This window comes from Lutra lutra, chromosome 12 (genome assembly GCF_902655055.1).
Source record: "Lutra lutra chromosome 12, mLutLut1.2, whole genome shotgun sequence".
NCBI classification, from domain to species: domain Eukaryota; kingdom Metazoa; phylum Chordata; class Mammalia; order Carnivora; family Mustelidae; genus Lutra; species Lutra lutra.
The window spans coordinates 44,286,337-44,310,689 of NC_062289.1; the positions used below are offsets into that span (position 1 = coordinate 44,286,337).

A 24,353-nucleotide genomic window follows, 5' to 3' on the forward strand; every position below is an offset into this window, starting at 1 on the left:
GCAAAGTTACTTGGATTTTCTAATGCTCAGTTTCTTCACCTTCAAGCCCTTATCATTTCTGCCTCTTTCTTTTGTATATGGATCAAACCAGTTAAAATCCATAAACCTGAGCAGAATGCCTAGCAAATAGTAAGTGTTGGCTCTTACTGCTGTGTCTATCCTAATCACATGAAGTTTGGCAAACTTAAATTTTCTTTAAGGGTTTTATTTATTTTGGTGGGATGGGGTGCAGAGAGGGAGAGAGAGAATCTTAAGTAGACTCCATGCCCATGGGGGAGTCTGACATGGGGCTTGATCCCAGGACCCTGTGATCATGACCTGAGCCGAAGTCAAGAGACAGACACTTAACAGACTGAGCCACCCAGGTGCCTCTGGCTAACTTAAATTTTGATGGGAGAGTAGCTTTTTCTTCAGTTCCTCTGTTCGCCCTTGTTATTTTCATAGCATGGTGAGTGTATAGTTTACCTTCTCACGTGAGACATACATTAGTAAATAGTTCTGTTTTCTAATTATTTTTGCAGTTGAGGGCACATGCAGTGGATATTAATGGAAATCAAGTGGAGAACCCTATTGACATTGTCATCAACGTTATTGATATGAACGATAACAGACCAGAGTTCTTACACCAGGTTTGGAATGGGACAGTTCCTGAGGGGTCAAAGCCTGGTGAGTTTAAACATAATAATTTAAAGATTCAAGAAATGTCATATAAGTCAGCACTGGTTATAAACAAGAGAAGAAATCATGGCAACCTTTTGGTGTTATTTTCTTTCTTGCGAAATGATTTTAGGGAGAAAAAAAATAACAGGAAAAAAAATTGATAGAAGAGACAAAGCAGAAAACATCACTTCCCACTTTTTAAAATATATACACTGTAGTCTCTGATTCTATATTATAGGATCTGTGGGATCCTTTCATTCTACTGTCGTTGATAAACTCAGTGTGGCAGAAAAAAAAGTGAGCTCCAGAAGACCAGGGATTTCTGTTCATAAACTGCAGATTTTATCCTATTAGTCGGAGCAGCAAATAAAACTCGGTTGGAGAGTCTGAAAGGTACTTGGTATTCCTGGGCTAGACAGTGAGGTAAAGCCAGAAAGAGAGGGGGCTTGGAGATAGCTGTGGTTACACTGGATATTTACTTTGGGATGATCCTAATGTCTTCTGCAGCCCACACTTTTAGACCAGTGGCATGGAAAGTGTCCTAGTCTAGAAACAGGAGTTGCCAAAGCCTTTCATCATCGTGTAGGGATGTTTGATGACAATTGTAGACTCCTGTCCTGAAAACACTGTAGACTTCAGAAGAACAAGGCTACGAAGGCCAATCTGGTTTGAAAAACTAGTGGACAAGAAAAACAGTGGGTAGAGAGATGGGAAAAGATAGTGTTTCACCAGCCTCCCTGAGCTGATTTGGTGTTTAGAGAGATTTAATTAGCTACATGATTATTATTTTTATTTTGTATTTAAAAGAGCCTCAACATTTAAAATAGTATTATGTATTACCTTTGTCACCTATGCCAGTTTATGCCAGTAGCTCCTTTATGTGTACACCAGTTTATAGATACAACCACACATGCCTTAGATTGGCACTGTTTCTTGCTCCAAATGTACCTGTCTGTATCCTCAGAAAGGAAGTTCAGGTGGGGCAAAGGGGAGCTGGAGAGGGAAGTTCAGCCATCTTTGGCTCCTCCTGAGTCACATTCCAGAGTAGCTTTCTTTGGGATTTTAAAATACAATAAAATCAAACACTATTAAAACATATACATACGAAAACACAAGACCTATATACATATTCTAAATATAAGTGAAGATAAAGATTTTTTATGTGGGGTAATTATTTTTTGTTGTTTTTTTAAATCATTTCTTTTATTTGTTCTTCTGTTGTTTCTAACTTTATTAAGAGCACTCCTTCATGAAAATTGTCAAAAATGAACCATTAAAGGTAGATGTATTATGCATTTGATCATGAATCTCCACCAAAGCGTCCTTTAAATAAAAAACTCAATGTTCATAAGAACTAAAGACATTTCATGCATGTATTTCCAGTAATCATTCTGTAAGGATCTTGAATTAAACAACATTGTAATCAGTATTTTGGTTCAATGTCCCAGAAAATACTTTTTTTTGTTTTAACCATTAATTTGTTCATGCACCAAATGTTTATAGAGTCTGTGCTGCATACTAGTCACTCTGTTCTACCACTCTGGGCACAGCAGTGACACCCTAGTTCCTAACTCTAATCCTAAACCCTAACCCTAAACCCAAACCCTAACCCTTCCCTACTGGAGCTTACATTCTAGTAGGGGAGAAAAATAGAATCCAAGGAAGCAAGCACATATGCAATGAAGTTTAAAAAAAAAAATAAGGGTGTAGAATGGGCACATAGTCAAAAGTGTCTCACTCAAGGGACAAGCTCTGGAAAAAGATTTGAATAACGTGATCAACCCTTCGTGAATTCTGGGGCAAAACTGTATGTAGCACAGAGAGGTTCTAACATAGAACTGAACTCAGCACGCTCATGAGGAAGGTGGGTTAGAGATGGAAAATTTTATATGCTAGTTCTTATAAATATCCCACAGAACAGACCTTCCTAAATAGTAACTACTTTTCTCTCTACTTCTAAATTACACAGGGTGTGTAGCTAGTTTGAACTTATTTGATTCCAATGCGTTGTTGATTTCCTTTCCAAAATATCTAATAAATTGAAGTCCCTGAGTTTGTTACAGTGATCTTGTAATCCCCTAGGAAATAATGAACCACAATGCCAAACTCCTATTCAATGTACCAAAACAGCAATGCATGGAATGGTTCCTTATGACCTGAGTAAATGGAGTGTGCATCGTTACGCACACAGCTTACTTTCAGAAAGTGACTTAGGCTTTGAGGAGACTCATGCTCAGCATGTCATTTTCGATGTTATTGTATAACAGAGGAAAATACGGCAAAAGGAAAGTAGTAGTGGACGTAAAATACATTGCTAATAGCATCTGTACTATTATTTGCCTTTTATACAAATAAAGGTCTGAAGTGATCGTTTCTTTGAATCGTATAGTGAACTTCTAGGTTACGGGGAAACATGAATGTTTACAAATATATACATTTTTAATAATTTTCCTTTCAAGGATCTAAACCATGTTTTGTATTTTTTTTTTTAAGGTGAGGGCCGTTTTTATCTGCAGCATTTTTCATTCAATCTAAATGACAAGTGTTTGTTTTGAGAAAGTGAAATTAAGATCAACCCAAAAGGCAAATACACCTCTTAGGTATATCTGTTTGGGAGATCCGACTTTCAGGGTGACCATTCATTCTCCATATGTCCTGTTCTAGGAACATACGTGATGACGGTCACTGCTATAGATGCTGATGATCCAAACGCCCTAAACGGAATGCTGAGGTACAGAATCCTGTCCCAGGCGCCAAGCACCCCTTCGCCCAACATGTTTACAATCAACAATGAGACGGGTGATATTATCACAGTGGCAGCTGGACTTGATAGAGAAGTAAGCCAACCAAAAACTATCTGAATTTGTTTTTAATCTTAAAGGTATATGGTATCCCATGCAGTTTATCTCCAGGTAATCGTACATCGACAGTATCATTCAGTATCAATTTTTCAAAGAAATCTTGTGCTGTTTTGACCAGACTTCAAGTTGGTTAAGTGATGTGTGCGTACTGGATAGATCGTGCTGGCCTGTGCACTATTTAGTGCGTAATCGACCAAGTCAATTAGATGTATCTGGTACCTAATTTTTAGAACACTTGCCATTTTCTCAGTTTTCCCTTACAGTCAAATGTTTTTGTGAGTAATTAAACTAAAGACCATGAACAAATAATGTGTGTATAAATTTAGGATAATTTTTAACAGTCATATTGTTTTTAAGATTTGTGTATTTGTTTTGCGGGTGGGGGCGGGGAAGGGCATAGGAAGATGGAGAGAGAGTCTCAAGCAGTCTCCATTCTGTGCATGGAGCCCCACATGGGGCTCGATCCCCCGACCTGGAGATCATGACCTGAGTCGAAACCGAGAGTCAGGTGTTTAAACGACTGCACCACCCAGGTGCCCAACAGTCATATATTTAAGAAGCTACAAATAACGTGTGTGCTGAGGTATTTTGTAGCTTTTCTGGATAGCCTGGTTTAGTAAAAAGAGATTATCTCCTTTATTAGAACTTGCCCCTTAACTCTAAAATTGACTTACTTAACAAGTTTGAAGACCAGCAATGGCATTAATTCTACTGACAAGCCTTTAAAGGTATAAATGGAGGAAAACAGACTTCTGACATGATTTTTGTTGAAAAGGCATAAACTGTTGATAGCATTGAAATACCATGTAGTGTCACAGTCTGAAAGGGGATGGGCTTTTCTTAATTCCCAATGCTCATCTCACTGTGACAGACCTCAACCCACGGTCCTCACACATACCTCTGTGCTTTTGTTCATGTGATTCCTTCCACCAGGAATGATTTGCACCTTCTTCTTGTTCTTGAACCTTCCATTTCTTCATGTCTCAATTTAAGCCCCACTTCTATCCTTTCCCCAAAACCCCGCTCCTAATGAATCTTTTACATTCTTTCTCTATGCTGTTCTGGCCATTTTCTTAAGAGATTCTCAAGGTCATTATTGACCATCAGTAATCATTGTGTGAGTGAATTATCCAAGTACTTAACTCATAGACATTTGTGCTTTGTAGGTTTCTGGCCGAGCCCACTTTTACAGTAATGAGACCTCAGATTATGTATGTCAAAAGGAAACATTATGCTTACCATAATAAATACTATTGACAAGGATTTCAGGAGTTGGTTTTTATGATGTTTTATTTGCCTCAATAGCATTCACTTGAATTGGATCGAAGAAAACATTACTATTGCAATTAATTATATACGCAAGATAGTGCTAAAAGCCCTTTAATGAAGTAGTATGAACAAATCAAGTTTACTTTATTCACAGCTGAACTGAGCTGAGAGCCTTACTTAGGAGGTAGATGTACACCTAGAACATTGTACCTATTAACTTCCGGGTGTGACCGATTCTTTTTCCAGGAATAATCTGTGTGGGAGATAGTTGAAATTTAGTGTTTGCCGTAGTGCTTTTGTTCCATGATCCTTGGAACATGTGTGTCTTTCCACCTCTTCCAATATTGTATGATTCACAATTCCTAATGCCAGTGAGCTCAGCATGCGTGCATAGTTCGTTTGAGAATAGGGGGTATTTTTTTTTAAAGATTTATTTATTTATTTATTTATTTGACAGACAGAGATCACAAGTAGACAGAGAGAGAAAGAGGAGGAAGCAGGCTCCCCACAAAGTAGAGAGCCTGATGTGCTCGATCCCAGGACCCTGGGATCATGACCTGAGCCAAAGGTAGAGGCTTTAACCCACTGAGCCACCCAGGCACCCCAAGAATAGGGGGTATTTTTTAACGTTCTCCCCTGAGTGCCAGGTTGCTCACATGCTGTGGAGGTGTATAGCTCATCCCCCAATACGAATACTTCTCTCTCATTCACACTGTCCTCGTGAGATACAGAAATGGGGCTTCATCATGTTTGCACACCGCGGTATTCTTACCGCATTGAGCCGGGCTGTTTGATGACAAGGAAGAGGCACCGAGAATTAAAGGTTGTTTTATGCCCGCAGACCGGCCATATTTAAAAACCAGAACGACTGCATTTAGTTTAGCGGATGAAAGCCTGACGTCGTACCCTAATCGTGGTTAGGTCTATTTTGCAGTGGACAGAAGCCGCCATGCCCCACATGAAACGAATGTGGGAATGGATTAGAAACGATAGAATCGTGTGTGAGAAATAGCTTCTTGACAGTGAAATTATTAAACACAACAATGAGTTACCAGAGAAAATTACAGAAAAACCTTCCTTTTCTGAAAGTCATTTAACGGGAAAAAAAATGTATCTATCTCGGATGGTTTATGGTAATTCTGCCTGAGGCCAGGGATAAATTACTCTGACTTCTTCAGGCCTGGTGCAGGCCTGAGTTTCTTTTATTTCTATTAGAATTCACAGTTTTCTCTCTGTCAGAAGTAATTTCAGTTGTCGTTCTCCCAGGATATATGACACCTACAAGTGACTGAACTCCTAATCATTGAAATCCTTACTGAGATTCGGTTTTTTATTCTACTTTAATCTGTAGTTTTAGAAAAATATCAGTTCTTCAGGTTGCTTTAACTTGGCTGGGCTTCTTCCTGGCACTTTCTTTTCTCTACCCCTTTCTCTTGGTGTCTATCGCCTGCCCTTTCTGGCTAAGACTACTGATGACTAGCCCTCTGCTTCAGTGGGTGTAAATCCTGGGACTGCCTGTTATGGTCTATTTGACCTTCACTGTATTAACCTGAAACTTTAGTTCCCACATCTGTGAATGGGGATAAAAATATTACCTCCCTCATGGGATGGTTGTAAGGGTGAGGTAACACAAGGCATAAAGCATTCAGCACTGTGCCCGATAAATATTAGCTATTGTTCCCTTGTTGCCATCATAAATCCAGCCTTGGCATCTACTGGGTGAGCACTATCATTTTGGCTCCTCAGCATCGTTTTCTCATGGCAAAGAAAGAATGATAACTTCTTGTTTTCCAAGTCTACTGATCCTTTCCGTTGCGCTCTCTGCTTCATGTTCTGCGTTCCACTGTGTTGGTCTTCTGTTCCCTACAGCTTGCCTTCTAAAACCCAATAGTAGCTTCATAATCTGTAAACATGCTGAGTCTCCCCTGTGGTAAAATGACTCCCCACGACCCCTGGGATGACGTCAGAGCTCTGTAACATGGCGCTCCAAACCCTCTATGACACTGGTCCCAAAGCCTTCTTTGGTCTAACCTCCTGGGGTTCCTTGTCTCCTCTTGAGGAGCAAATGATGTCCAGCCCTCATACAATCACACACAACTCCTTGTACAAATCTTCTGTTCCTTTGATTTCCTCTGCCTGAAGAGCTCCTTTCCCATCTCTTTAGAGCAGGGGAACTCTGAGAGCCAGACCCCAACCGCTCCCTAAACATCCCTAGTAGTCTCTGTATTCCCTGAGATGGGCAGAGATAGATATATCACATAGATATCATATCTGCCTTCTTGTTCTCAGTATTTGGTGAGGCTGATGTGCTCTTTTTTACCCCGAATAGGAACCCTGAAGAAATGTTCACATTATGTGATTTTCTCCTTGTTTTCCACACATAGTCCTTGAAAGAACAGCCCACACTCTTGCTCAGCTCCCATTCCTTCTTCATCTTGACGTTTGGCTTTCCACCTGCCTACCCCACTCAGGATGCTCCCTTGTCATGCACATATTCTCACTTTATAGGAGGGCACTCATATAGTGGAGCAATTAAAGGTATAGACTCTGGACTCACAGAGACCTGGGTTCAAATCTTGCTTCTACTACTTATGGCTGGGTGTCATTGAGCAAGCTTCCTTGCCTCCCTAAGCCTTGGTTTCCTTATCTGGAAAATGAGGATTGGAAAAAAAAAAAAAATCCACCTGCCTTACAGGTAATTGTGAGGATTGAATATGATAATGTATACTGCTTAGCAGTACTTCTGGCATGTAGTTAGTACTCAGTCTCAAAAAATGTTATTTTTTTTTCTTATCAAGGCCCCAGAAACTTGTCAGCATACAGTAAGCATTCAAAAAAAAAAAAAAAAAAGAATTTAGACTCCAGAAACACAAGGTAGATGGTACCATCAGCCCCATTTCACAGGTGAAGGAACTAGGACTTGGCATTTAAGAATTTGAACAGGGTCACAAACCTGTACTTATAAGTTCTCTTGACATTATTATTTAATTGTCCATCCCCTAAACCAGTGCATATAAAAGCAATCCATCATCACCCTCAATCTATGAGTCCTGATCAATTTCCCATTTCATGTGACCAGTACCACCAACTCAGTCTCCCCAAGATCACAGTCTACCTGCCTTTACCATGCACTGCCATCCATCCACCAATAAATTTAGTCATCAGTTTCCTTTCAGTTTACCTCCAAAATGTCTCTTGCATTCATTCTTTCCCCCAGACTTTGATGACTGGTTTGGATGCCCTACTGAAGTCCTTGCATCGCACCTTCCAACTCTTACTACAGGTGCTTTGTACGTCTGCTCCTGGATCCATTAATGGCTTCCTCCATCACTTAAGGATATCAAGGCCATCTCTGGGGTTACTCATTATTTTATCCAAGTAAATACTACATCACCTGACATCTAGTAGACATTCATGAAATGTGTGTCAACTGAATGAATGACCACTACTCTCACGTCTTCATTCACTCATATCACTTTAGTTCAGTGTTTCAAAGTGTGGTGCCAGGTGTGATGATTTTTATTGATACATGGAGGGATGCCTCTAGAGAAAACTGGAGACCACAAGTCTTCAGATGCTACTCCGTCAAGTAGAGACTGCCAGAGTGCAAGGATTATATTGTGTTTAATTTTACAGTTATATTTATGGGAGGTGATGCTGGTCTTCTATTTATGATAATTTAACAATAAATTTTTTTAAAAGGGAGTGAATGTCAAGATTAATGTTAAGTGACTCATGGTATAGAAATATGAGGATATGGCAGCATTGGGAAGATGATGTATGAATCACTGTAGTTTGGGAAACTGAGCTAGTTTTTACTCCCAGTATATGATTTAATGAATAAATAACAGCTGCCATGTAAATAAGATGTTTTTTTTTCCCCCCAAACCTGGAAGGATTTCTCTAGTGTAAGGCAAGGCCCAGGATTTCTCATCCATTCACCCATCCAACCACCAAGTCAAAAGCATTTATCACTTGCTTACTCTGTTCAGACATTAGGCTGTATACCAATGACACAAACATTGACAAGGCAAGGGCCTGAGAAGGGGTGTGTGTTTGTGTCTACATAACCAGGAGGTTATGGACGGGGAGTAGCCATATCAACTAGAAACAGTGATAGAGGTGTATACATGCCAGTCCAACAGCTCTGCCTCCAGGACTTTCTGAAGTCATCTCTGAGGTGGCTTTTCCATTTCGTATTTGCCAGGCTCAGGGTGACGGGAAGGGGACTGAAGCCTAGAGTTTCTCAACCGTGCCACTATTGACATATTGGATTGGATAAATCTTTTTTGTGGGGGCCTGTCCTGTATATCATAGGATGTTTAGCAGGATCTCTTGCCTTTATGGCCATCCATTAGATGTCAGTAACAGCCCCCAACTGTGACAACCAAAAATGTCCAAGGAATGATCAAAAGTCTCCTTGGCGGGGGAGGGGCAAAATTACCTCCATTGAGAACCACCATTCAACCATGAGGGAAATACCGAAGGCAGTGGTGTAGGGTCACAATAGGCATTTGAAAGTAAGAAACAAAGAACTGAAGGTGTAGAATAAGTGGATGAAGGGTGATACATAACTTTGATAAGTTAAATAAATGAGTCACAGGGAGAGTGGGATTGATAGCAAACAGTTGAATTGAGATTTTACCCACCTAGAAGAGGAAGTAAGGAAACATTTTTAAGTGCCCAGGGTCTAAATTAGGCAAAGAAGCCCTAAATAGTTTGGTTGTCTAAAACAGGCTGTCATGTCTTTCTTTCTAAATGTAAGAGCATTTTACCAACCAAGCATTTGAAAATGGAGATCATTATTATTTACCAAGTTGGATTTTTTTTTGAAGAGACATTGTATTTTAGAAATAACAATTTCTTTTGTACCTTAAAGATTCTAAGACTAACTTAAAGTGGTAGGAAATTTCACAAATTAGCTACTGATCCTAGTATTTCATCTCAATGGAAAATTGTATATATTATGCTTATATAATTTTAAAGTAGACATTATAATTTAAAAAGTAGACATTTGTTAGCTCTATTTCCATACAGTATCTGTGGGGGTTTTTTATCTTCTTTAACAACAGTAAGAAAAACCTCTTCCTTTTTTTGAAAATGTTCATCTGCTTCTGTGAATAGCAGCTAACAGAAATGGCATTTCAAAGTCATAACAAATTTTTATTTTCATGATTTTCAGCTGGGAATCTGAACTGAGTGCCCTATAAAATTCTCTCACTAACCACGAGAACATTAAGCTGAAATGACACTTGATTGGGAAAAGAAATCATTGAGAAATATTTTAGCCTATGTAAGCATTATGGTGAGGTGTTACGGGTTAAGAAAAAATGTAAACAGCTCAGCTAGCACTATTCCTTTGTTTGTTTTTTTAAATTCAAATAAATGGTATTTTCTTTTTTAGGAAGACAGATAAATAACTGCTAGAGTTTAGCATTTGGATGGACAGGAGACTTAAAATCAGATGTGTGGGGTTTGGCTTTTTCTCCTACCCGTTTCTTCTTCCTTGCCCTTCCCACTAACAACTAAATCAAAAGCTACAATTTGTGTCTGTTCTAGCCAAGCTCCAGAAATCCCTTAAGAATGGCCATTCATAATGTTACTTATATTTAGAATCAGGGAAAACTGTACTTTGCCGTGACAGTTTATTTTTGTATGAAGAAGTGAGTTTTGTTGTTGAGAAAGCTTTAACATTTATGAAAAAAATCTATATTTTTTATCTGTGCCAATTTCCACAGAGATTTCCAATGATTTTAGAAAATCATTTTGGTTAAGTTGTCCTAATATAAAGTGTATTTGTCAGTGCTATAGACTTCTCAGACAGTCTCCAGATATTCTCTTAGATAGAGTGCAGCTTAATTTGGCTCCCCCTTTTAAAAATTCAGTTTGGATGGCACACCTGGGTGGCTCAGTCCATCAGGTGTCTGACACTTGGTTTTGGTTCAGGTTAGGATCTCAGGGTTATGAGATCAAGCCCCGTATCAGGGTCTGAGCTCAGCTCAGAGTCTTCTTGAGATTGTCTCTCTCTTCCTCACCCCTCTCACTGCCTCTCTCCCTCTCTCTCTTAAATAAATAAATAAATAAATAAATAAATAAATAAATAAATGAAATATTTTAAAAATTCAATTGGAATTTAAAAGTAGTGATACCTGTTTGGTAGTGACTATCTATATGCAGATGTATCCGTGTCCTTCATAGGTATATGGGCACAATGAACATTAGGCCAAAATGGAAATCTTTTGAGTGTACAAATATTAAGCAGCACTGTGTTCCTTAGTTACAAATAAGGACATAAACATAAACCCTTTAATTAGGTTTTAACTTCACTTAAGAATATATCTCTCCTGCATAGTTGTAAATTGTATGTACTGGTGGAAAGTAGGAGAAAATACTCTATAATCCTGTTCTAATAGAACATATATGAGACCATCTTAAAAGAAAGCTTAGTCTATAAAATGAAATCTGTGAAATGAAAATGTAAAATGAAATGTGTGTATATATACATACACACATACATACTCTATCAAGATTTTTCATTGTCTGGAGTATTCTAAACTGGGTAGAAACTAACATATGAGAAAGTAAACACAAACCAAGTGACTTGAACGCTTGATCACAATGTTGTGAAGGGGGGTGGTTGAGACCAGATGGAAGTGTCAGCTTCTCTGTGAATTTCACACATCTGCAATGTGATCTTTTCCGCAAGTAAAGGTGAAAATATACAGTCGCCTCTCTCCAGACAGGAACCAGGCCTGTGCTTCTCAAGCTAAAGTCGGCTCCACTTGGGAACTTTCAAGCAATGTTAATCAGAATGAATGATGCTGAGCTTTCTGGGTGTAATAAAGAGCTATTTACAAAACAACTGCTGTGTCTTCTTGAGGAATTAGTTACATCTAAGGTGTGATCTTTTTGTCTTTTTAGAAAGTGCAACAGTATACATTAATCATTCAAGCTACGGACATGGAAGGCAATCCCACATACGGCCTTTCAAACACGGCTACGGCTGTCATCACGGTGACAGATGTCAATGACAATCCTCCAGAGTTTACTGCCATGACAGTAAGTACAGACTGTCACTCACAGAATTTAGGTCTGTGGTCCATTACTGAGAAGTTTTGTCATGAATAATAAATACATTAAATAGAGATAGAATTTGCTTATCCTTGTCGTAGATTGGCTACTCTCTCAGACGTTTGCTGTCATCAGGACTTTTAAATGAAGCGCCTAAGTAATTTGTTTTCTCCTAGTCTCCCAGGTCCACTGATGAAGTTGTTAAAATATGCCACCTGGAAGAAATGGTCTAAAAATACTTTGTGCTGTTATAACAGAAAATTTATAAATATTTTCAGGTGCAGGAAACTGAACGGATATTACATGACTGATTTATGCCACTTTGTCAAACATATAGATACATTATCTCTTGAGGAAAATTATTTCCCTCAGACAAGTCCTTTTCTCCAGCCCTGAATTAATCACCCAGATACTCACAAATGGATACTAATTTTAATATTAATGAAACTATAATATCATTTGGAAGAAATTTTGACTGCTGAGAAAAGTGATAGTATTTTTAAAGTTAAACATAAATGCTGTGATTACCTGTATTACCGATTTCCTCATTTAGTGTGGGTAATAAAGATTTAATGGAGCAGTAAAATCAGGGCAGTGTGGTCATCAAGACGCCCTGTCCTTCACCGGTCCAATGTCGCTCCTCTCGACCGAGGTTTGTTTTTCTTGCAGTTCTATGGTGAAGTCCCTGAAAACAGGGTAGATGTCATAGTGGCGAATCTAACTGTGACGGACAAGGATCAACCCCACACGCCGGCCTGGAATGCCGTGTACAGGATAAGTGGCGGGGATCCTACGGGGCGCTTTGCCATTCAGACGGACCCGAACAGCAATGACGGCCTGGTCACCGTCGTCAAAGTAAGTGCCCTTGGGCCGCTCATCTCTCTGACCGGCAGCCTGCATCGACCAGTATGTGCTCCCTAGCCTGTAGTTCCCTTTTGAATTTTAGGTTACCCCCCCCCCCACTTCAGACATCTTTAAATCTGGAATTAATATATTTTCGGGAGTCCCATTTGTTTTTTGGTGTTTTTTGGTTCAGTTTACGTGGGGGCTACCTTGAGGCCAACATAGATATCTTCACCTTATCTCTGGGAGACAGTTGTGTTTCAGTCATTTTGGACAATTGTAATATTCTGAAGACAGGACTGTTCTCCACAGTGTTGACTGTAGGTGTAGTTAGATGTGTTCGTGGTACAGCACATCCTCAAGTATTTGCGGGGGTGGGGGGGTCCTTTTTTAATTTAAATTGAATTAATTAACATATAGAATAGTATTAGTTTCCCAGGTGGAGTTCAATGATCCATCAGTGGCATAGAACACCCAGTGCTCATTCCATCGAGGGCCCCCTTAATGCCCACCCCCCAGGTACCCCTTCCTCCTACCTGCCTCCCCTCCAGCACCTGCAGTTTGTTCCATATGCTTAAGAGTCTCTTCATGGTTTGTCTCCCTCCCTGGACACATCCTGTTTTCTTTATCCTCGGTGTGTTTCTTTCACTAACCAGAATCGTGCCGTGCATATTGTTCTTTGGTGGCCTTGCTGGACATGTTCTCAGCCGAGCACACTCCTTTCATCCATGATGTATCCCACAGATCCGGTGTCACTGTTTGGGTTGCTTCACTCTGCTCTTCCAATTATGCCCACTTTTGTGCACAGACTTGAGCACAGGGGCTGGAATTTGAGGGGAAGAGTGTCCGTGTGAGTCCTGGTCCGTCTATGGTGAAGGCGTGTTGACTTGGCACTGAGCAGGTGGCAGCCCGTGCGCACTCACTCGGGCAGGAGGGTGGCTGGGCTGAGAATTTGGGACCCACAGGCCGATGGCATCCTGGGTGACAGGAATGTGGCTGGTTTTGCTTTTAACTTTTGTTTTCTGGGAGACTCTACCTCTCCTTCTCTTCTAAACGAAAGCCTTGCTAGATGGAGTATTCTTGACTCTAGATTTTTTCCTTTCAGCCGTGGGAATTTATCATGCCACTTTCTTCTGCCCTGTAGAGTTTCTGCTGAAAAAGCCACTGATCGCCACGTGGGGTTTCTCTTGTCTGTCACTGCTTTCCTTTCTCTTGCTGCTTTTAAAATTCTCTCATTATCACTACTTTCAGCCACCTTATTTACTTTGTGTCTTCGTGTAGACCACTTTGGGTTGGTTTTGTTGGGGGCTCTCTGTGCCTCCTGGATCTGGATTTCTCTGTCCTTCCCTAGATTCAGAAAGTTCTTAGCTATTCTTTCTTCAGACAAAACTGCCCCCTTTTCTCACTTTTCCCCTTCTGGGATCCCTATCATGCGACTTCTACGCTTGATAGTGTTGCTGAGTTCCCTAGGTCTGTTCTCATTCTGTGTATTTTTTTCCCTTCACATCTGCTCAGCTTGATTACTTTCCAAGACCCTGTCCTCCAGGTGGCTGATCCATTCTTCTACTTCCTCTTGTTTGCTATTTATTCCAGGTGGTCTATTTTTATTTCCATTCGGTGAGTCCAGTAGCTCTATTGGTTCTTTTTAAAGGCTGCTCTCTCTTGGTGGGGGCTCTCATGGAGGTTCTGCACTCCTTTCTCAATTCCAGGGAGGATCTTTACGAACGTTACTTTAAATTCAGTATCAGACATGTTTCTTATCTCCATTTCGCTTAGGTCTCTTGCTGTGATTTGTGTCATTCTTTCATCTGGGACATACTCCTCTGTATCCTCATTCTGTCTATTGCTGTGTCTGTTTCTCTGTGTTAGGAAAGTCAGCAACATCTCCCTCACTTGGAAGTAGTGGCTTAATGATGAAGAGGTACCACAATGCAATGCCCCCTGTTCCCCAGAACCTGGCACTTCAGGGGTGTCTCCTAGGTGTGCTGCCCCAGGGGTATCCTACCGTTGTGGTGGACCTATGTTTGCCTTCATCCCGCCTGTGATGGCTCTCTGCCTGTTGTGGGCAGAGTCTGGTCCCTGTGGTGTTAGTGGGCCAGTCAGGGGCCACATTTGGGCTTGAGTTGACTCAGACCAGGCACTTACCATAGATGAAGTAGCCCCGAACTGCAGGTACTTTCCCTGTGTTGTCCCCGAGAAGCTTTTGGTGGTGGGTGGGGCCAGCAGGCAGACTGGCATGTGGCTGTCCTCCCCTCTCCCCTGGCAGGACTCTCTCTGGAGTGGGTGGCCCTCCTCTGGGCTGCTCACAAACTGTCAGGCTTGTGTCAGTGCTTTGATGGAACTTGCCAAGAGCGATCAGAAAGGGTGGGTCTGCTTCACTGTGGCCTCTTGTCTGTCAGGCCTCAGAAAGTCAGTTCTCCTACCTATCTGGTTGCTTTCCGGGTTATCTATGCCTATGGAGGTGCTCTCCAGGCAACCACGCAGCAAGAGCTGAGTCGGGGATCCTCCTACTCTGCCATCTTCCCAGCAGCCTTTCCATCCTGAAGTATCGATCACTGATTGATAGCTATTCGAAAGGATGCCACACACCTATTATTCTCAAGGTGCCCTTTGAGTATTGACTCAGAGGACAAACCCAAAATCATCACAAAAGTAAAAGGGGATGAGTCGGGACAAACAGTGCCTGCGTTTTGGAAAATATTGTGAATTTATACTCCTGTTTTTAAATGCTTTATTCAAGCAAAAATTAGTTCTTTTGATCTTTAATTGTCAAAAACCAAACAAAACAAACACTGAGTGCTGGAAGCAAGGGGATGTTAACTTCACGTATAATAAATACATAGCTTATAGCTAATGAAATCACTGAAAGAATTCTATTCTATTTTCTTTCTTTCTATTTTACTTTCTGGCTTCTATACTGTCTTATTTAAAATAGTTGAGAAAGGGAAGTTGAATTGGGGATTTTAGAGTGAGAGAAAAAGAAACTCTGTGTTTGAAGGTTTTAAGGAGTGGTCTAGGGTAGGAAACTAATAATGGGACATTCTCATTAGCTTTGCTCCTAATCCTTCCTAGACCAACTTTGAGGGCAGGAGAGCTCGCTAAGCTCTTTTTTTCCCCTCAAATTCTTATGGCACAATAATATGTAATCTGCACCCACACTAGAAGGTGATTAGGGGAAACCAAGGGTGAAATCAAAGTCCAGTCTGATCACTTGACCCCTGGTAACTTTTCTGTTGACAGTAGGATTCAATGGAAATTTGGAAGTTAATATTTACATTATGAGTTATTTGTGCATTGCCTTTATCTAAAGTGTTGTTCTTAGATTAGGGATTCTTACAAACCGGTAGAATACCTAAAACTTTTTGGGAGACAGCCAGAGTTTTAGTTTGCTAAGTAAAGGAATAAGAAAAAGACAAGAAAAAGCCCTTCCACCTACAAATACTGTTTTTTTTTCATAAGTGTGTGTACATGTCTGTACTTTAAAATGTATTTCAAATTATGGATGACACTTATTTTTTTTAGTTTTATGAATGACACTTTTAAATAGAATTAAGTTTTTGTTTTATGAAAAAGTTAGATTTTATAGTTTGGTACTTTATTTTGTTTGTTTGTTTTGGCCTTCAGCACAGATGGATGGGGACTAATCTTGATCCCAACATTTTAGAGTATAATCTAGACATCTGGGTTCTCATTTGACCTCAGACTATTTAGTATTTTTGGTTAATAATGCTGTTCTTAAGAATAACGAAGCTTTAAGATGTTGCTGAATGAATGCAATCAGTGCAATAGTAATATGCATTATTTTGTGAACATAAATCATTGAAGTGTCCAAGATTTACAAATATATTATACAAACAGGCTCAATTGTGATAAATATTTCAGTCATTGGCCAATGCATGTGTTCCAGACATTTGAGAGGAACCTATGGTATAGTGAATGAAAAATTAATGTTTGGGAAATGGAGTTGAAAACTGTAGAATGCAAATATTCTTATTTCCTGCAAAAATATGGTTTCCTTTCTTTTTCTCAGCCAATTGACTTTGAAACAAATAGGATGTTTGTCCTCACTGTCACTGCTGAAAATCAAGTGCCATTAGCCAAGGGTATCCAGCACCCACCTCAGTCAACTGCAACAGTGTCTGTCACAGTCATCGATGTGAATGAAAACCCTTATTTTGCCCCAAACCCCAAAATCATTCGCCAAGAAGAGGGCCTTCATGCTGGTACCATGTTAACAACGTTCACCGCTCAGGACCCAGATCGGTATATGCAGCAAAATATTAGGTATCAAATGCCACCCGTGGCGTTTTTTTTAAAATTTACTTCATGTTCTGTGTTGTGCACAAAATTAATCTACCATTTGAATGAGAAATTTGAACTGGAACTAAAACGACTCATTACAGAATTATTTTTAATTCCTTGATGAATCTTCCTGTCAGGAAATAGATCAGTGAGTATATATCAGATAGGAAGTAGAAGAATGGATCTACTCATGTATTATTTGAAGAAAAAAAAAATGTTTCCTAGCTCTTTTTTCTCTGCCCCCTTTTATCTCTTCATATTTCATAATAACTTAGCCAGTGCTATTATACCAAACGTTGCAAGAAGTTTTCACTGCAAGTAAATGGGGGACTCTCAGAAGCTGTAACATTTCTCTCTTCTCCACACACCAGGAAAAAAGGAAACTCAAGCCAAAAACAAGATATAAGAGCTAATTATTTTTGCCTCACCTGTACAGTAGTTATAGGGCTGATAAAAGATATCTGTAAGACTTCCAACCTCAGCAAAATCTAATTTATCTTTCCTGATGAGGGAGTAGATAGATCATTGGCAGAGCCTACCCCACATTACTCCTATCCATTGCTGGTGATGATAATTTTTTTAATTAGCTCATAGATAATTTAACCTCTTTCAGAACTGCTGCTAACAAATAATTGCATATCTTCTGCATTTCTCTATACATTGATATCAAGATAGATAAATAGCTAACTAGTAGGTGTATTGAACTCCTACAACTTTTACCTTTCAAAACACAGGAAATTTTTTCCAGTCTATATATTGGTTATCTGAGCTTGAAAAGGTTCCTCTCCATGCAGAATAAAAAGGAGTTTATGCTGATAGACCTACTGATACATATCCATCTACTTTATATGATCTCCGACAGTGGCACTCTCTTTGAAGAGTGTAGTTCTGTGTAGTTATTTTTTTAAGTATATTAAAAAAAAATAAACTTACTAATGCTTTCATTTTGTAGATACACAAAATTATCTGATCCTGCCAATTGGCTAAAAATCGATCCTGTGAACGGGCAAATAACAACAATCGCTGTTTTGGACAGAGAATCACCAAACGTGAAAAACAATATCTATAATGCTACTTTCCTTGCTTCTGACAATGGTACGTAATTAAATATGGTCACTGTATTACCGCATATGTCGTTAAAGAGAGTAGAGCCTCATCATGAATGCATCATCGGGAAATGAGGTTTTCTCCCAAGCTCAATTGTCTGGAAAACTGACCTTTATGAAGCTGTGCCCCCTGTGTCTATTTTCCATTTCCACTGGGTGTTCTCACATGTTCCCTAACTTCTATAATGAATGTTCACCATGTCCACGGGCCCTCAGTGGTAGCCTCGTGTTGTGACAACAAACCTCTGTAGCTCTTCTGCCCTGTGGCACACTGACTGCTCCTTCCTGCAAGTTGAGTCTAGTCTCGTGCCTCAGTGGCCCAGACACTGGTTCCTGAGGTGATTTTTTTTTTAAGATTTTTATTTATTTATTTGACAGAGAGAGATCACAAGTAGGCAGAGAGGCAGGCAGAGAGAGAGGCAGGGCCGGGGGGAGGGGGAAGCAGGCTCTCTGCAGAGCAGAGAGCCCGATGCAGGGCTCGATCCCAGGATTCTGGGATCATGACCTGAACAGAAGGCAGAGGCTTTAACCTACTGAGCCACTCAGGCACCTCTGAGGTGATCTTTTTATATCTGTTATGATCAGTCTGTTTGCTGACATCAGTTGATCCGTCTCTAGCATTTTTTTCTCTTTGTAATTCTCTGCCTCTATTCCGCCATGGATAGGAAACTCATAATTTCATGCATAAAGTGAGTAAGTACTCAAGTTTTGAGTGTTAGTTTCAGAACATAGAGTCTAGTCCTTTTTTTTTTTTTCCCCTTTCTGGGTCTCTGCCAAATTCTAAATGATTCAGATTAATAGGTAGACTTCTTTCTTTTCTTTCCTTCCTTCTTTTCTTCCTTCCTCCATCCATCCTTCCTTCCTTCGTCTTTCTCTCTTTCTCTCTCTCTTTCTTTTAGTTATATAACACAAAAATGACTTCCGTAAACCTGGTGATGGATTTATTTTGCTTTGTCAGCCCTTAGTATGACATGTGTTTAAGAGTACAACCTCTGAAGGTCTGCCTGACCATCTGGACCCAGACTCCAGATCTACTACTTCCTAACTGTGGGATTGGCAGTGAGATTTTAAATATATCCTTTACTTTTTCTCTTAACTGGGGATAATGGGAGCAGTGCTTAACTCATAGTGTATTGGGGAAGATAAGGTGTTTTGTACACATAGTTTTTAAAACAGTGCCTGACATAAAGACTCAAATAAATGTTTCTGTTAATAGTTTTAAAACTGAGTCACAACCACATTTGAAAATCATTCAGTTCTAGATTATCAACGTTAGCATCTAATAAAACTAGCAGGCTTCAGTTTGGTGGTTAAGATAAGCAGTTTGAAAAACGTGGCCTGTAGACACTTTTGATAAAAACAGTTTCAATGGACCTTTCTGAATCCTATATAGTAAGATTCAGTGAGATGATTATTTATCATACATCTACATGGTGAGAGGGTCAAAGCTATATTTCTTATCCTTTCTAATGTCAGACCTACTGTTCAAATATTTGGAGTTGAAATGTAGTAGGAATAGCTTCTGCCTTTGCACATCAGAGCACAGCATGAGTGTCTGTTTTATGTTCTCACTGCATGTAAGTGGTTGCTTTCTTCTACGATGGAACTTAAAGCAATATATCTTGCACCATTATGTTGAGATTTAAAGAGCTGTAAAATTATATGTGTGAATGTTGGTTGTGCATTACAACCAGATTTGTCATTCACCAACGTGGATATTTTTCTAATTGAAAGGGCATTTGATAGGAGAGAGAAGTGGGTTGTTGCATCGTATTAGCCTTCATGTTTGACAGAGGCACTTGACTTTTAATCGAGGCTGGATGTGAAGCCCCGGTTCTGCTTCTTAATGATGGGGCAAGCTCTTATACTCTCTGTGCCTTCGTTTCATTATTTATAAGTTATTTTAGCGGCTCGCCTATTCTGTAAAGTTGTAATGAGAGTCAAATAATAATATATGTGATCATGAGTGTGAAAGTTCATCAAACTGTGGACTATCACTGAGCTCTTGGTGCTGTATTCATTATTAGAATATTGTACACAGCCACCTCACCGCACCCCGCGACTTTTATTCTCCCTGCTCCCAGAACTGTCTGTGTTCTTCAGACAGGTCCAAAGAGATTTCTCCTTGTCCCAGCAGTGGATGTGTGCACAGTTCTAATCACATGTTCTTGGGCAAGTCACTGAAACTTCTGGGTCTCAGATTTATGATTTTAACATTTTTTTCTATTTCTATTCTATTCTATTCATATAATGTAAATTATGTAATTAAATGAAATAAAATAATTAAGTCATTATTTATATATAATACTATAATACTAAAAATACATATAATATAGCAGAGGCCAAATTACCAGACTAAAGAATCACAAAAACTAGTAGAGATCATTTTTAGCATGGAATGAGAATGGGTTTGGGGTCAGGCAGACCCATCTGGAGTAGTAACCCCACCACTTCCAAGAGTGTGTGACCATGAGCAGCTCACAGAGCTATAGGTTTTCCGTCTGTTTAAATCTGCTTCGTAGGATTACAATGAAATAATGTATATAGAGCAACCTAATTCTTGGTCAAGCAGGTAGTTGGTTGAACCATAAATCCTATTTCTCTTCTCCGTGGCATTCCTTCCCAAGATGAGGTCTATGGGTCTGTGTTACCCATCTGTAGACTGGTTGAATATTTCATAGCTATGTTTGAGCCTTAAAAGCATTCTCACACTTTTTCATGCATGTCCTGGTTCTCCATCCAAAAAGTACACAAGGTCTTGAGCCCCATGTTCTGCTTCTCTTATATTCCCCACAGTGGCTAGACGAACGTGGTATGCACATGGCCCCGCGTAATGGTCAGTGAGGGAAAAGCAGGTGCAGAAGCGCACTTCTCAGGCACATGCATTGTCCCAGTGCTCAGTTGGGCACACCAAAAGGGGCAGCTCAGGGTCATCCTAGAAAGGAAGCAGGAAGTGGCCTTGTTGGAGAAACAGTCTGCTAGGTGCTGTGGCGACTACATTTTTCCAAGGTTATGTAGTGATGAGGGGAAGCGGGCTAGAAGCTTTGAGAATTCCACCATAATGGAGACTCATGGGAAAGACCTGTTCAGCACTGTTCTGTGATTTTTCTTCTTTGAAGGAATACCCCCTATGAGCGGAACGGGAACACTGCAGATCTATTTACTTGATATTAATGACAATGCCCCTCAAGTGCTACCTCAAGAGGCAGAGACTTGCGAAACTCCAGACCCCAATTCAATTAACATCACAGCACTTGACTATGACATCGATCCAAATGCTGGACCATTTGCTTTTGATCTTCCTTTGTCTCCAGCGACTATTAAGAGAAATTGGACCATCACTCGGCTGAATGGTAAGAACAGGTTAATTATTTGACAATAGGTGCAGCTGAGAGGTTTTGAAGCCTGATATGAAAAGTTAATTTTAGGTGCTTTATAATATTCTCATTAAATATATTTTAAAAGCTACTTAAAGTTAAGTAAGATGTTAAAAACTTTCACAGCTAAAAAAAAAGGTCTTCACAATGTAGCATAATTGTATTGCTTGATATATACTCTTTTTTTTATTTTTAAAATTTTTTTTAAGATTTTATTTATTTATTTGACAGACAGAAATTACAAGTAGGCAGAGAGGCAGGCAGAGAGAGAGGAGGAAGCAGGCTCCCTGCTGAGCAGAGAGCCCGATGTGGGGCTCGATCCCAGGACTCTGAGATCATGACCTGAGCCGAAGGCAGAGGCTTTAACCCACTGAGCCACCCAGGCACCCCTGCTTGATATATACTCTTAAGTAGTAAATGCACTCTGGAAAATGCTGCGTGTTTTTTATCATATGATATATTAACTATCCATCATACCCCTTCCTTTCTCATGTAGGTGATTTTGCTCAGCTTAATTTGAAGATAAAATTTCTTGAAGCTGGGATTTATGAAGTTCCGATCATAATCACAGATTCGGGTAATCCCCCCAAATCGAATATCTCCATCCTTCGCGTGAAGGTTTGCCAGTGCGACTCCAACGGGGACTGCACCGATGTGGACAGAATCGTGGGCGCAGGGCTGGGCACGGGTGCCATTATTGCCATCCTCCTCTGCATCATTATCCTGCTCAGTAAGTGTTGGCACTGTCTCTTAGAGTTTAATTCTTCTCCCCACTAAGATGTTTTGCAAAGTAACTTCTTGCTGTTGCCTTTTGACATCATCTGACAATTCTCTTCGACCTCTGAACGCATTCTGGCCAACATATATGGGACAGTCAGGTCCCCCGCAGAGTGAGAAAATCCCTGGGGCACTTACATGCTTAGAGCAAATCCAGCCAACCCACCTCCTCGCCCCTGACCCATTGCAGCCGTTTTCTGATGCTGACGGCTGGAGGGAGCTATAGCAAACTCTCTTCATAGAAAAATGTTGGATGGTCCTAAGTGTGAGCTCTTAGCTTATGATTTGAGTATGGATTTATGGCACTTGGTTGATGATTTAGGAAAATAAGTATATTGCTTTCCTTGGCTTGCCTTCGTATAAAGCACAGTCAGCAGCCGGCTCCGGTCAGGCAGGGATCAAGGTATTTGTTACTAAAGGGTACGTAAAATAGTGAGCGATTGTACTTCATACAGCACGTTTGATAATAGAAGTGATTGCATAGCTCAATAAATTGTCTGTCTTTAGAGCAAGTCTAGGTTAAGGAATTGCTCCTTTTTCAGACACTTTGAAATCTTTGGTTCAATGGAATGCAAGAAATTAACCACTGGAAAATACTTTAGGAGCCACTTCTACGCGTGCAGGTTAAAGGGATAAATTGCTGGGGCCCTGTGTTTTATTGTTAAATAGCAGCAGGACTTAGCTACCATGCTATGCACCAATCACTTCCTTGAAAATGTTGGCCATTTCTTTTATGTTTTCTCCATTTACAAGTGTTCTGGCAATTTAGAATTCTGTCCCTTTATTCCGAGCAATTACTATAGAAACCTGGGCATTTTTTACTTCCTGTGTGGAGACTACTTTGACTATAATTTGAAACCTGCATGCTATACTAATAATCCACTTGCTAGATTTAGCCCTGGAACAATGGCAAATGAGATCATGTATCTGGCTTTAAAAGGAGGATATTTACTTTTATGGCCAATAATAAAAATGTGCTCAAATAGGAGTCATTAAATCTCTTGCTTCAGGATGTAAACCGATATCCTCAGATTTGAGAGAGAACGCCCTCCTTAGATGTGCACTTAGGGATATGTTTCAATTTGAACTAAAACGTGGCATATATGCCAACTTTATCAAGAAAGACTTCGATATGATGGATGAAGGCGTGAAGGAGTGACTGTAGCATTTTGAAAGAAAATGAATCGGTGCTCATTTTAACGTCAACCCTCTGGAAAAATCATGGTGCCAGATCTGGCACAAAAGTGTAAAGCAGGAAAGCCTAACGTTATTTCAGTGCTCAAAACGAATCCCGTCGGCTTCTCATGTGAAGGGAATGCAGAATAGCACAGGAGAAAAACACCAGCCTTTGGGAGCCAAAAATCCTCAAGACCCAGTTGCCAACCCAATTCTGATTTACTCCTCGAGTCATCCTGGTAGGCCCCTTCCTTCCTTGGGAAGTGCTCTTCCCTCCGAGGTAGAGGGGATCATGATGGCTGACCCACTTCAGTGACACAGCAGTTGCATAACAAGGAACAATTAACTTCTTATTGTTTGTTGGTTTAGAATTTACAAACCATTATATTAGGAGTGTCCTATCCTCCAGCAAGCCAAAGTCAGAGACAGACATGGTTATTGTCCCCGTTGGTAAATGATAAAATGGAGGCTGGGCATTCAGCTAGTGAGTTCAGAGGGACAAGGTTCTGGAACCCAAGGTTTCAGGCTCTGTGGCCTGCGCTCTGGCCCCAGCACAGCCTTCTCTCTCTTCACGGCAGGCCAGAGAGAGGGAACAGACTGAGAGAGGCCTTACATGCTCTTGACCCAGATAAGTATGTTATTAATGTGAAAAGCAGTGATTAAAAAGGTCATGTTTTTAAAATTATGACACTATTTTTTTTTTTTAACTCTTGCTACCTAGTCCTTGTTCTGATGTTTGTGGTATGGATGAAACGCCGGGATAAAGAACGTCAGGCCAAGCAACTTTTAATTGATCCAGAAGATGATGTAAGAGATAATATCTTAAAATACGATGAAGAAGGTGGAGGAGAAGAAGACCAGGTGAGCTATATTTTAAACCTTTGAGATGAAATTTTGTGATCACGTAATTC

The 24,353-nt window shown here is 40.1% G+C and overlaps 1 protein-coding gene across 1 annotated transcript in view; it reads left to right on the plus strand.

Annotated features, from left to right (window-relative positions):
• The window catches only part of CDH2 (cadherin 2), a 213,997-nt gene that overhangs the window by 158,645 nt on the left and 30,999 nt on the right, over positions 1-24,353 (plus strand). The window contains exons 6-14 of the mRNA XM_047697406.1: positions 522-666; positions 3,325-3,497; positions 11,712-11,849; positions 12,531-12,716; positions 16,735-16,988; positions 17,959-18,101; positions 21,232-21,465; positions 21,986-22,219; positions 24,164-24,303. Coding sequence (XP_047553362.1) covers positions 522-666; positions 3,325-3,497; positions 11,712-11,849; positions 12,531-12,716; positions 16,735-16,988; positions 17,959-18,101; positions 21,232-21,465; positions 21,986-22,219; positions 24,164-24,303 — 1,647 coding nt within the window. The remainder of the gene's footprint in view (positions 1-521; positions 667-3,324; positions 3,498-11,711; positions 11,850-12,530; positions 12,717-16,734; positions 16,989-17,958; positions 18,102-21,231; positions 21,466-21,985; positions 22,220-24,163; positions 24,304-24,353) is intronic.